This window comes from Pithys albifrons, chromosome 9 (assembly GCF_047495875.1).
Source record: "Pithys albifrons albifrons isolate INPA30051 chromosome 9, PitAlb_v1, whole genome shotgun sequence".
Taxonomy (NCBI): domain Eukaryota; kingdom Metazoa; phylum Chordata; class Aves; order Passeriformes; family Thamnophilidae; genus Pithys; species Pithys albifrons.
The window spans coordinates 30,198,880-30,213,266 of NC_092466.1; the positions used below are offsets into that span (position 1 = coordinate 30,198,880).

At 43.2% G+C, this 14,387-nt stretch overlaps 1 protein-coding gene across 2 annotated transcripts in view; it reads left to right on the plus strand.

The window, feature by feature from the left end:
- Positions 1-509: 509 nt before the first annotated feature.
- BICC1 (BicC family RNA binding protein 1) overlaps positions 510-14,387 on the plus strand; it is a 104,206-nt gene continuing 90,328 nt past the window's right edge. Inside the window, exon 1 of one of the 2 annotated variants that reach the window (XM_071563978.1) lies at positions 510-857. In XM_071563978.1, the coding sequence (XP_071420079.1) occupies positions 656-857 (202 nt within the window). In that variant the 5' untranslated portion in view covers positions 510-655. Of the gene's footprint in view, positions 858-1,439; positions 1,459-14,387 lie in introns of those variants that run through there. The other variant, XM_071563980.1, reaches the window with a different exon arrangement.

The following is a 14,387-nucleotide window of genomic DNA, read 5'->3' on the forward strand; positions in this document are numbered from 1 at the left end:
AGCCGAGAGCCAAGGACCTCCCCGCCGGGAGGGGATGTGCGAGCAGCAGCAACCACAGTGTCTCCGGGACAAGCGGCAGAGCCTGGGCTCGCTCATCCCCGCTGCCCACAGCGGCACGTCCCGGGGGCTGCCTTTGGGCACGGTGTCACTCGGCACCGCCACCCGCCCGATCTCTGCCCGATCGCCGCAGACCCTCCCCCGGGCGGCGGAGGCGGGACGGGAGCAAGGGTGGGTGCGGAGTAGCCCGTGTGACCGCGACCCCGGCCCAGCCGCCCCGCGGCGGGGGCGGTGCCGCTGGGGGCGGTGGCATCTCCCCTCCCCTCCTTTCCCCTCCTCTCCCTCCCACCCTCCGCCCTCCTCCGGGGCCGCGCCGCTGCCCCCTCCTCCCGGGGATATCCCCGGCCCCTCCCCGGCGGGCGGCGGCCCAATGGAGGTGGGGATGCTGTGCGGGCTGCGGGCGGGCTGGGGGCGCCGCCGAGCCGCGGACGCGGCCGGCGCGGGGCCGCGCACACTCTGCGGGGAGCCGGAGGCAGGAGCGGGCGGCGCCGGGGCTCGAGCGGGCTGGGATGCGCCGGCGGGACGGCTGTGGGGGCAGATAGCGACCCGCGGGGAGGCGGCCGAGTGGGGCTCGGAGCGGCGGCCGCCTGGCAGCGCCATGGCGGCACAGCGCGACCCGCTGAGCGGGTACCTGCAACAGCCGCTCTCCGACCCGGGCTCCAACAGCGAGCGCAGCACTGACTCGCCCCTGCCCGGCTCCGAGGAGGACTCGGCCGGCCCACCGCGGGCCCTACACAGCCCCGAGTGGGGCGAGGAGCGATTCCGGGTGGACAGGAAGAAACTGGAGGCCATGCTCCAAGGTGAGGGCGGGCAGCGGCGGCGGTGCCCGGGGGGCGCGGGGCGGCGAAGGGCGGGAGGGGGGTCCGGCCCCGCCGTGCCGTGTCCTGCCTTCCCATCCTCGCCGGGACGGGGTCTGCCTCCTGTCACCCCTTTGGGCGCGGGATACGGCCCCGGGTTGGCGGAGCCCAGCGGGCCGGTCCCGGCTACGGGCGCTGTCGTGGCCTCCCGGGCCGGAGCTGCCTCCGCCGGGGGGAGGTGGCTTCGTGGTCCCCGTCCCCGGAGCGGAGCGGCTCCGTTCCCCGGGTGTCCCGATGCCGCTCGGGGCCGGGGCGGGTGGGTGGTGCCGCTGCCCAGCCCCGCCACGGCTCGTCCGGCGCCGCGGGTCTGCGTTTCGGACGGACCCGGTCTCTCCGAATTCCCTGTGAAAACGTAACATCCCGCTCGGGTAGGGCGGTTCGGGCTCTCGGCTTTCGAGGAACAGCCGCGTAGCGGGAAGGGAGCCGCTGGAGCCGGGTGAGCCGACCGGGGGAGCGGGGACGGCTCCCGAGAGCTGACAGCGGCTGCCGCTGCTGTGGGACCGGCTCAGCCCTTGGCTCCGCTTTCTGGCTTTTCTTTTATAAAGTGGGTTGGTTTTTTTTCTTTTCTTGAGGTTGCATATTTTGTCCCAGTATGTTTTGAATTATCCGACTCGCAGTGGAAGTTACGTAGGCACCCTTTGACGAAACAGGAGTGGCAATTGGTGGTTTTGTCGCTAAAGAGCGGATAAATTGAATAGGTTTGAACCAACTGAGGATGCTGCGGAGTGGCGTAATGCCCCCGGGTGTTCTCTGCAGCCTGACCTGAGGAGCCCGCGAGAACAGAGGTGAGTTTCAGGTCTTGCAGTGTCAAATTTCAAGGTGTTTTTGGATGAACAAAGAAAGATGATGGTGATTTCAAGAAGGTGGGCTTTCCTTTGGAACTACTGTTTTGTAAACATTTAACGTTACACTTAGGAGGGTAACTCAGTATTTGTGTACATTTTCAAAACAAACAAACACTTGAAAAATGTCTCACGTGGTGTGTCACCTGGAAAGCATTTCAGTCACTTACTGGAAGCTTTAGGGGCTTGATGCCTGAGCATGCCCTGCCAGGGCACCTGCTCTCCTCCTTCCCGCTTCCAGAAGCTGTGGAAGCAAGCAGGGGAACAGGAGCTGGTGAGTTGGGTTGGTCACTGAAGAGCTGCGGTTTGACTTGGTGACTACAATGATTGGAATTTTTTTAATTGAGATTCTCTCTCCTGGGGGCAAGTTAATCTTTAATCAGTTAATACTTCAGTGCTAGTAAAAAATCTCATTATGTAATGCAGTAAAGAGAAAGGAATTCGGAGAAACAGAGCAGAAACAACTATTTATAAAGATATGCTCATCAAAAGTGTCTTAAAACCAAAGCCACATGGGTTTCTGTGTAAGAAGTGGTAGAAAAGGGTCAAAAGTTAGAGTTCTGTAAGAAGATGAAGGTTGCCTTAACTTTTTCCTCTAGTAGCCGAATAAATTTCCGTTATCTCATCCCACGCACAGTCCTTCCTTCTACTGTCTGAGGTACTAGGCATGCAGGGGTAAACAAAGCTCCTAAGCAGAATCCAAATACTCTGTAAGTTGTGTCACCCAGTAGTAGCCAGTGTCAAAATGTGAGCCTTTCTTTGTTTCATTTAAAAATTTTATTTCTTATCTTTTTGAGAGCATAGTAAAAAGAATGTGATTGATAAAACACACTAAGTAAACGCAAATGGAATCCCATCTGCTTTTTGTAGAGAGGTTGCTCTATGTCCGGTCTAGAATACACAAGCTTCAGATGATGGTTTGAGAAGGTTTTGCATTAAATAGTTACCCTTGTTGTGAAAGAAAGTTTATGTTGGACTCTGTAATAAGTGATTTTTGTGTGAAAACCTGAACTGTCTGACTTACTGGTGATGAAAAACTGCTTATTAGGAAACATGAGGCAAACTTAATAGTTCTTTCTCTCAGAAAACAGAACTGTTTGTTAAACATGATAATTTTCTTTCAGTTTCCTCTCTGCTCTTCACAAGTATTTACCTCATCTCTTGATTTCTTACAAGATAGGTTTTACTTAACCTTTTCTTGTAAAATACATCAAGCACAAGTAGCTCTGCCAGGGAAAGATCATTGTGAAGCCTGCTCCGTAAGTGGTACTAAGAAATTTAGAGTCAGTTATGGTGCCAATGACAAGCCAATCTTTATTTAATTTTTTAACTTCTCCCCCCTCCCATCCCCGTCCTTTTGTTTTGGTTTGTTTTTTTGGTTGGTTTGGGGGTGTTTTTGTGTGTGTGTGTGTCCATCTTTTGGGAGTAGAAACTTTGTAGGAAAGGAACAATGGAAAGGAAGCAGTTTGCCATCACCAGAAACTACTTTTTGTTAAGTGTTTTGTAGGGTTGATTTTCCTATGGTTTCTGATACCAGATCCTTCACTGGAAGCTCTTAAAATATGCAGAAATTGCATTATGGAAGAGAAATATGTGTAGTTCAAGTGGTGATGACCAGATTTCTAATTTCCAAAAGTTAGGCAACTTTTTGCCTTCCACTTTTTTTATATTTTGGCTGTTGTAGATACAGCTCCCTGACTTCATAGTAGGTGCTTAACTGCTCCTCTTTTGCTTTTACTAGCTACTAGAAAGCTTGTTTACATTTGTAAAAGTTACTGTTTCAATGATTAAAAAACCTTATGATTTCTTCCAGTGATAGCCACAGCTTTCTTATATTACAGAGGAGTGAGAACACATCATCTTGAGTTCTGTTGTGAAACAGCATCTGTTGAAGAAACCTGTCAGGAAATGTTCTCATTCTTGCTTGGGGATGCCTTGCTTTTAGTTTTTTGTGATTTGTTTTTTTGGTCAACAACATCTGTTGTTTGCTGTACTAATCGTGAAATGTAAAAAACTATGAGGAAGAAAGGATACGAAGCAGCTTGGTGCTCCTGTTACTTTGTGGTTGCATTGCTGAATTTTATGTGGTTATTTTCATCTTTCCTGCAATTGATAGTTTGTGAATAGTTTCCTGAGGGACAGGGCTGAAAATCTTGATAGCTTTGAGGGTCCTTCTGCTACCTTTTTTCCAGTTTGAAGTACTTGGTTTCATATATTTGATGTTCTGTTTGGAATATCAAGAAATGCAAAAGCTGTGGTAAAAACCTTGAAAATAAGAACAGGGTTTTTTTTTCTTGTGTCCTACTATTGTGTCTAACTGTTTTCTTACTTGCACAGGGATGACTGGAACAATGTTCCATAAGTAAATCTCCATTTTTATAGTGGTGTGTGAACTGTCTCATGCTGCACGTCTTCATCAGAGTTTGTTGGTGAACAGATCTTCTGGGAAACCTGTTTTTTTAAAGCAAATTTGAGTAAAATGGATCAGGTGTTCTTTCCAGAAGTGATAGAAGATGGTATTTCATAGTAGTGCTGTTAATTATAGCTGCTCTGCACAAATTCTGGTAAAAGCTGAGGTGACTTAATATTGCGGGATGATTTACTTAGTGCATGTTGAAGTGCCTGTTACCATAGAAGCTGAGTATTATTATAAAAATGCAAAACACTAAACTTAGGAAAGCTGCCCAAAAAGTATGATCTAACAGCTAAAGTTGCAGCAATCAGAAGGCTTAGACAAGTTGGTTGTGAACACTAAAAAAAACCCAAACCAAAACAAACAAAAAATCCAAAGTAAACAAACAAAAAAAACCAAACAAAAAAGCAACACCTTTTTTGCTTGCATGGTGTCATATTCTTGGTTATGAAGTGTCATGCCAGTCTTGTATTTCAAATAACTCTTTTTCTATGTCATGTTCTTTAACAGACATTGGAGGGGTTTTTATGTGATGTGTATACAGCACACGCTCAAATACTTTGATTTTATAATGGACTATCACATGATAGAAGTTTGGTAATAAAAACAAATCCATGCTGGTTTGTAATGAGTCTAAATCTACAGTGGTGTGTGGACCATATTATATGTAGTGCTCTCATTAAAAAACCAAACTGTGCCTGTTAACATTCTCTTTTTCTCTGTTTTGGATTTTGTTTTTGTGCATCATCTTTCATTTTAAGGTCTCTTGGGGGTGATATTAGAGATCTAAACTTTGAATGGTGGTTTTTGTTCTGTGTTTTTTGTTGTTTTGGGTTTTTCTCCCCTCATGAGGTAATTCAGAATTTACTTGACTTGATAAACACATGAAGAAAAGCAGAGACCTACCTGCCCAGGAGGCTGAAGAGCACTTGGCACCACAGGCACCCTACTTCTCTGGAACTCATCTTACCGAGCAGGTTGTGTTGCTACCAAGTAGGCACCTTGGAAAATAGAGGGTTTAGTACTGACTGTCGTAAGTTTTGTCATAGGTTTGCTGGAGTAGGCCAGAATTATAGGAATCATCTCAATCTTAATTTACATAATGTAGACTTGATTTCTAAAAATAATAACAGACCATGTACTATTTTTCAGGCGGTAAGGACAGAAGTCACCTTCAGTGAGAGCAGTCAGGATCAACAGCTCCTTGGGGTATCTTTGCATAGCTCTGTGTCCTACCATTGCACTTCCCCTTCCTGCTTCCTCCATTTGGGTACTTTTTGCTTCTCACGGAGAGTTAGAAAAGTGCTCAACTCGTAATTTTCTGCCAAAACAAGTCCTGTTTTTCTTAGAGGGAAGTGACATAAATACTTATGTAAATTTTTGCACATTTTAATCTAGGAGGAACTTACTCTTTGTAAATCTACTGAAAATCAATTGTTCATTTCTTTGCCTAAAGGTCACCCCTGAGGCCATTGTCTAATCTTATGCAATGCCCAGTTCTGATGCCTGGGTGATAACCAATTTTTGTTTGCTGATCCATCAGGTGAAACTTGTATTTAAACAAGGATATTTTCCCTAATTAATGCATAACTGTTGGAAAGTGTACTTCACTACCTTTCATAGTCTTTTCCACTAGTTTGTTCCATCTACAGAGAACGATAAATCAGTAAGTGTGACAGGCTAAGTTTGGGGAAAGGAGAGAGGGGAAGAAAAATGGTTTTATTTGAATGTACTAAAGAAGGTAGAGACGTTCTATGAAACCCAGACCTCTGCTGAGTGTTTCAAACAAGAATTTTATTAGAGGCTAGACTCTGAATATATGAATTTTGAGCAAATTAGGTGCCTAATAGGGAGTCATAATGATCCTGACTGTGATGGATTCTGGTCAGGGAGGGAAAGGTCCATATTAGATTTATGCTGGATTTTTATATTTAAATGGCTAAGCAGGAATTGCTGCTATTCCTCTGGTTGGGTTTTGGGTTTTTTGTGTGTGATGGTGGCAGAAGTTTATATAGTAAAACTAAATGTAGTGTGGTCCTTCAAATAAATAATCCACCTTGCTTGCAGCTGAACTTAAAAACACCGAGTGCTGTTGATTTATAGTCCTGTTTACAGCTCCCGTGTCCCTGTTGGAGCTACAAGGGTTGTGAAGTATGTCTTGTCTTTGACCAGATTTGTACTGAATACCTTCTCAGACTCTTTATTTTAGTAGGTCCCAACCACAACTTCTTTTCCTAGAGGAAGAAAATGTGGGTTTTTTTCTACTAAGTTGTGAGATTTCTGTTGGTGGTTTTTATTATTTTTTGTTCCTTGAAATGTATCAGCACAACCTATACAAGGACATAGTTGTGGGGAAATTGGAACCTTCCTAATAGCATTTACATTTGGTTTTTAACTTACATGTTGCAGGAAAAGAAATTCCAAGTCCTTTGTCAAGTTTTCAAATCCCTAAAGTGCTGAATAGTCTATTTCTACAAAAAATAAATACATGTAATGAATTTGTGTGACTTGTAGTTTAAAAATGTTCTTGCATTCCATTGTTAACAATTGTAATAATACCACTTTCTCAAGTTTCAGTGTTTTTTAAGTAGTACAACTGGCTATCATGGTTTGGCATGGTCTGCTGAGTTAAGTATTGCTGGCTTGCACATTCCTGTTGGTTATATTGTAATCTTTACTTCCATTGGAAAATATGTCCTATTTTGAGTACTTATTTCAGACTCTTGCCTGTGTGCCTTGTCAAACAATGAAACATGCTAGTTTTCTTTAACTTCAAACCTCTGTGTTGAAGATCTAACAGCTTTTTTAATTTAACATTTTACAGTAGTATCCCTTACTGTAAAGACCAGATCTGTGGTGACTTTAAACAACTTTGAGCTTAAAACCTTATATGAATACACGAGTGTTGGAGTTCAGCTACAAAAATTACAATAAGCTATCAGAAGGAATGAACACTTGATTTAAGGATTTATTCTTTAAGATGCTGCCTATTAATCAGTGGTAGTTTCTGAAAAGAATTTTGACTTTAGCTATTAAAAAATTTCCTTAAACATACCTGCAACTTTTGGTCAGTATCTGTTTTTGTTTGACTAGGTTTTCTTGTCCTGGCTCAGACCAGGATGACTATTGCATGGGGCATTGCAACTCTTCATGTTTCGATGACTTTTATAGCTGTTTATATAGACATAAAGATGTCTACAGTGATATCCTCTTTACTGGAATGGGAATACATAATTTAAAAGAAAAATTAATCTTAAAGGGTTATTGATGTTGTGAGGGAATGCTCAGGAGTGATAGTGTTTAAGGAATCTGAGTATGCAACAAGTTCTCTCATTTATGTGTGAAAATACAGTTTTTGGATACTGTGTGGAAAAGCTTTTGATGTCTGTGCAGGAAAAGATGGGTGTGATGGATAGGGGGTTGAAAGCAAGTACATAACAGGGAACACTAGGTGTCTGAGTAGGTAATATTGCCTAGTACCATATTTTAATTTTTCTCTGGCAAACCAGATTTTATGGGCCTGTAGCAAGTGGTCTGACCTAGTTTTTATCCTGCTGTGTAGCTCTACTGTAATCCAAACCAGGGCATAGAAGTTGGGAAGGCACAGCATAGGTGTGTGCCTGCAGGACAGTTCCAGGAGAAGCTCCTGTACCCTCACTGGGCAATGCACCTGAGTGGGTACGTCCCTGAAGTGCCTGAGGGTAATGCAGGCAGTGTGGGCAGCACCCTGGTGGAAGTGCAAAGTTCTGATCTCCCTGAGACTGGAGAGGTGTGGCAGGATTCAATGATTGCATGCAGGCTCTTTAGATGCACAGGCTGGGATGCTGAGGAGGTGAGAGAGAGGTGGAATTGCATGGAGCTCTGCCTTGGAGCAGACCATGAGCTGTGTGTGTCAGAGGATATAATAGTTGGAACCAGACTCTTCCTGGTAGTTCCTAATGACAGGACAAGAAGCAGTTTCATTTTATTACTCTTTTTTTTCTGAAAGAAAACAATCCATAAAACCTGAAACTTGTCCATTTCTGTATTCAGTGCTGAAATGAGGTCAGCGATATCTGCTTTGGAGAGCAGAGGAATCAAAGGGTTCCTAACAAGGCTTAATATTCATCTACTGCTTGATCTTGCTGAGGCATCAGGGTTTCCCTTACAGGAATGGGATAAACTAACTGGATGTTCAGTGACCAAGCAGTGGGAGCTGTCTGTGGGCTGGGGTGGCCTTGATGGTTCACGGGTGTTGTTCATGGACTCCATGCCATGGATTACACTGCATCCTTCTGAGCTTTGCCTTCTTGCTGGTGGCATGCGAGCAAGTTGTGAAAACAGGACTTGGTAACACAGCTTGGATTGGAGCACAGTCCTGTTATCTCTATTGCTTGGATTCTGTTGTGTAAAACACAGAAATTCTTGTTGCTTAGTGTCCTTCCTGGAAGTGTCTTTCTTGCACATGCGAGTGTGAACAAACAGGAGATAACTTGTTCTTTAGGTTTCTTTTCTTCCAAGGGTGAAAGGTTTTTCAAGTATCTTTGTAAGGGTATCACTTGTGATGAGAAAGACAGACAATAATAGATGTTGCATTTAAAAGGCATGAGATTTCCAGTCATTCTGACACCCTCCCAAATGGCCAGCTGCCAGCAGCTGTGTCTTGAATTTGGTATCTTGAGATCAACAATTTATAAATGCTGTGGAGTAAAGCTCCTTTTTTATTGCTTAGCTTTTTTTTTTTTCCTTTGCCCAGGCTAATATTCCCTAGAACTTTAAGGATCTGATTTTGCCCCATTCTGTTAGAGGCTGTGAGCTGTTGGGGCACACTGGGGTCACTTGAGGAGGTCACTTTCCAGGACACTCAGACAATCTACGATCAGCTGAAGATTTTTGGGAGGCACAGTTAGTGCTTGATGAGTAACGGGTGTGTGCAGTTAAATGTTTCAGCTGTTACCTTCTCTAGAGGGCTCAAATGCAGCCTGGTACAAATTTTACTGGACTAGAAGGAATATCCTCCTTTGAGCTGCTGGAAGACCTTGAATAAATTGTTTCTCTTCTCCATCTGATTCGACTGTTGAGCTTTTTTCCTGAGGCAGGGAGCTGGTCAGTGTGGTTGGTGCCAGACACAAGGCAGTCTCCTTCTCCATTCTGATGCAATTCCAGGACTTGTCTGGTGTGTAAAGGTTGCAATAAAAATACTCTTTATGTGTAAACTTGATAAGCTTGTATGGACAAGCTTTTCCTCAAGTATTAATTCAAGAAAATAGTGAGCCCCATTCCTCTTTTGGCTTTTTGCCTGCTGGGAACACATGTAGATGCAAGGGAGGAATGAGCCATCCATTTTCCATTTACTAAACTTCCCTGATGGCCAGGCCTGGGAGGCTTTGCAAAATGTTCATTCCATTTTCCACAAAAGCTGTGTGATATGAATCAGGTCTGTAAGGACTGTTTTCGAGGAAAAATAAGCAGCAGTCTGTGTGCTTATGTGGTTAATGTCAGACTTGCAGCATGTAGAGGCTGAAGAATGTTTGTTGTGCTGTGGCTTTTATAGGTACTTTCCCCCCCATCCTGTAGTAAGGTTTTTGTCATTTGTTTATTTTCCTGTGGACCTTCCCAACGTTTTATTTAAGAAGCTATGGGGTAATAAATTGTTTTAGATCTTTCAGTCATTCTCTAAAGCTTTTTAACTTGCAAAGATAACTTTTATTTACAGGAATTATATTGCCACAGAATGTTTCTGCTCTAGCTGCTAGAATATTAGAGGTTTTGAAAGCAAAAAATTGTAAATAGAAATGCAGGCCAAGGCAAGAAAAAATGAATTGTCATTCCAGATATTAAGTATATGCATATGCAAATTATGTACTTAAAAAGATTGAGCTGCCTGTTTTCTCACTTGCTTTGGTACAAGGTATGTGTAAAAGATTGAATGATTGTACATACTAGTGATGAGATGAGAAGCAGAACAAAAATAAAATACCATTCTGTTGCTGGAACAGGGCAGGTCACAGGTTTTGTCTTACTGAACTTCAGTCTTGGAAAGCAATTATGCTGTATTTCCTGGTGAGGAAAACTTGCAACATTTTAATAATGAGGTTGAGCTAAATGGTCTATAGTGTAACAAATCTGAAAATTGGTATGAAGCCAAGTAAATCTGGTGTGAAAGAAATCATGTTAATAGGTAATTGGAGGAAGAAATTGGTAATACTAATGATTTATCCTGGTTGTTTTTTGAAGTGCTGTTTTGGTCTTGTGGAATATATAATATAAAGACGTGATTGTTTTCTTCATTTAATATGCACATAAACAGTGGTCTGTTTTATGATCTACCTGTGTTGTTCTTACCTCACACAATCCCAGAATGACTCAGTTTGGAAGGGGCCACAGTGGGTTGTCTGCTCACATCTCTCTGCTCCAGCAGGATCATCCCAGAGCACATGGCACAGGATTTGTGTCCAGAAGTTCTTGAATATCTCAGGTCAGGAAGACTCCACAGCCTCTCTGGGCAATCTGTTCCAGTGCTTGGTCCCTGCACAGTAAAGAAATTCTTCCTTGTGTTCAGGTGGAACTTTCTGTGCATAATTTTCTGCTTGTTGTCTCTCGTTCTATCTTAGCTTGTAAAGCTTTAAAATTTTTGATTGTATTGATAGTCTTAAAGTTTCATGGGGAAGTTACCAGATATTCCAGTTTTAAATATATTTTTCACATCTTCCTTTTTTTAAGTAAAATATTTTGTAGTTCTACATACAGGTGATGATACTTTATTTTAAAAAAAACTTTTTAAAGAAACTTTATTTTAAAGAAGCTTGTGTTGTCTCTCTGAATTAGTGGTTTAAACTAACCTTTAAGTCTGCCTTCCCTACTGCCAATGACTTTGTGTGAATGGAGGGCATTGATTATGTCTATTTTTACTGGCTCTGTTCTGTTCAGACTATGCCTGCAGTAAATTTATGGCAGTTGAATACATGAGATTAGTAATTTAAGACTAAGCATCTTGAGAGACGTAAAAAATGAAATCCACAATTCCAAAATAAATATTAGGTCAATTATAAGTGATGCATTGAAACACTTTTTATGTTAAGGACAGCTTTAGTAGATTGATGTCTTATGAAGACATTCCCCATATCTTTATGGTGAGATATTTGTGTTGCTTGACAGTGTATAAGCTGGGATTCTGTGAGCTGTTTGCAGGATAATTAAACCAGGAGCTCTTTTGTAAGGTAGTTCCTGTGCAGAACATTACGCTGGGCTACAGAGCTGTGATGAGTGAAAGGTCAACCACTTGCTGAGAAGTGTTTAAAATAATCTGTGTTTAAAATCATATCTCTGCATGTAATACTTATATTTAAATAAAAAATGTACATTTGTATTCATGTGTAATTGAAATGAAGGCTACTTTTGTGTGTCATCCTTGCTGTGATATGGAAATACTTTGTTTCATCTTGATCTGCTTCAAAGAATGAGACTTGGTCTCACTTCTTCTGAATGTGTAAGTGCAGCCATGGGTGAGAAGTGCTATAGACTGATGAAATATTAAATTATATTGGATGGCCTTTGTTTATGTGCAGTTGGAGCAGCTAAAATAGCACTGATTTAAAGAGTCTGGATGTGGAATACATTTTTTTAAATACTGTTTTATATAGTGGAAAAGAGTCTTGGTACGTCTTTACTTTTTTAGTAAAGCAAACATAAGTGCTGTTTTTCCTTAGGAAATTTACTTCCGGAGTGTGTGTAAAATAGCGGATAAGAGAGAATCTGTTTCTAATCTATTCCATGTGCAGAAACAGGGAATAAATGTGATCAAATCTCTATTCCTTTATAAGAAATTCCTTTTTGAAATACAAACGTATTCTGCAGAATTTTCTTTTCTCCCTCTTTTGGAAGACATTACCACCACTAGAATGCAGAATACAAGGATTTTCGGTATGTGTGAAATTTTTTAATGCACCAAACAATCGAACATGTGAGGGTGTTTTCTGGGTTGCTTAGCAGCAGTCAGGTTTTTTACTTTAAGTGGTCTTCAGTGACATCTTTAGATTGTTCAGAGACTTGGCAGAGATAAAAAAAGTCATTCCAGTGTTTCAAACATGAGGAATCGTTTAAGCCATGGAAAAAAAAAAAGTAGGGTTGACTTACTTTAAAGTTTTGTTTATATTTAAACATTTACACAAGTTTGTATTCTGTGTTGTTGTAAATGTCTAGGGGAAGGGAGTGTAGAATATTCTGCTGGATTTTAAGTATACTTCTAGTTATTTACCACTGAAAGATGCAAACTTTGGCTACAAATCAATTATCTGACTTGAGTTTATTTAAATTGATATATGTGCAGTTGGAAGTGCGTTTTCTGTATTTATGTAGAGAGCTGAGAGTTAGTGGTGTTTTGAGAATATAATACAAAATTAAAATATTAGTGTACTTTTTTCCTTATAAGAGGAGAATATAATACAAAATGAAAATATTAATATACTTTTTTCCTTATAAGAGATCAATTGCATATCCACAAGAATCTTTTAATTGTGTAGCTCTCCTGCATCACTGCAGAGCTTCTGTTGGCACTGCCTTCCGCTCAGGAATAGCAGCGGAGAGCTGGAGATTGGTTTTAATAAGGTGTTAAAAGTGCTGTCAGCTCCGTGCAGCCTCAGGGTGCTTTTGGTGCCTCCCTTCCCTGCTACCTGTGTTCATGTGAATTAAAGGAATGTTCGTCCTCCAGGCGGAGCAGTGCCTTGGTCTGGCAGGAACGTGCCCAGCGGCGAGTGAGGCGTGGGAGAAGAGTGGGCTGAGTTCAAGGAAAGATTTACACAACTGCCCGTGCGGGTTCGCCAGAGCAGAGGGCTGGTGCGAGGGTGTCAAGGCCAAGTTTTTCAGACAGATAGGAAATATTTTTAGAGCGGGAAACCTTGGGACCCAAGAGGCAAACGGAGACGTGACTAAGAGAGTTATAAAGTTCAGTAGCTTTGGATGTGAACAGGAAGATCTCCTCGTAGGTCGCACGGCAGCCAGACAGGCTGCCCGGAGAGGAGCCGCTTCTGTGCAGCCTCTTCTGTATGTGCTGTGTTATGGGAGGAGAGACGGAGAAACCACTCACCAGCTCTGTTCTGCCTCCTTCCAGCAGTGCGATGAATCGGGATCGATCGGAGCCCGCTTGGCACGTTCGCAGCTGGTGCACAGAGCTGGGGCTGTGAGTGAGGCTCGGGGCAGGCACGGGGAGCTGGGCGAACGATTTCCCCATGTCTCCTAACCTGCCCCTGGAGTAGATCGCTGGTGAATACTTCAATCTGAGCCTTTGGTGTAGGTGCTTTCCTGTGCACCTACCCAGGCTTGCAGGGCGGTCCCGTGGTGTAAAGGAGAGCACTCTGGACTCTGAATCCCAAGGACCTGAGTGGGGACCGTCCGTGGCAGTCAAATGCCTCCCTGCCATCCCATCCCGTCAGATCTCGGATGCTCAGCAGGGTCAGCCCCGGTCAGTACCGGGGGCTGTGACAGTCCCGAGGACTTCACTGTCACTGTCCAAGCTCGCTCGGCCGTGGCAAATGGACCTCAGGACTTAAACGGTGGGGCCAGTTCTGTGCACGCTGTGCCTCACCTAAAACACCCACTGCGCAGGCTGGAAGGGCACATGGGGAGAGCCCTGCCCAAATCTTCGTTCGCGGTCTGGCCATACATACATAACCAGGCTTGCCTTCTTTCCATGTGATGTGTGGAGGAGGGAGGTGCAGTGCATTTCACAAGAAAGCTACTCCAGTTCATCAGGTGTTCGTTACTGCACTGCACACAGTGGCAAGGTGGTTGGGACTAGTGCATTTTGTTTGCTGCAGTAAAGCAAATTCAGATGCCTCAGTGCATGTTGACCTCCACGTTTTAGGGTTAAACTGAAGGACCACGATGTGGAGCTGCTGGTCGTGTGTCAGCAAGGTTTGGCATTGTTCTACTCTAAAAACAAAACTAATGGCCATAAAATAAATTCTGCAGTCTTCCAGATAACACTAGAGATTTTAAGACTAGTTTTGTGTAGAACTGAGTATTCTCTTTGTAAGGTATTAGTATTATGCTCTTTTACAGACCATTGTGATGTCTTATAAATAATTGAAAAATAATTGAGAAAATATACGTATTTGTAAGGTAGATCAATTTGACCGATGGTGTGAAGGTAATGGTAAACTTAGAGCTTCTTATTCCGAAACACTTTAAAGTCCTTAGTATTCAGCATTTTGTTGTCATTTAACTTTTCTTACATATTTT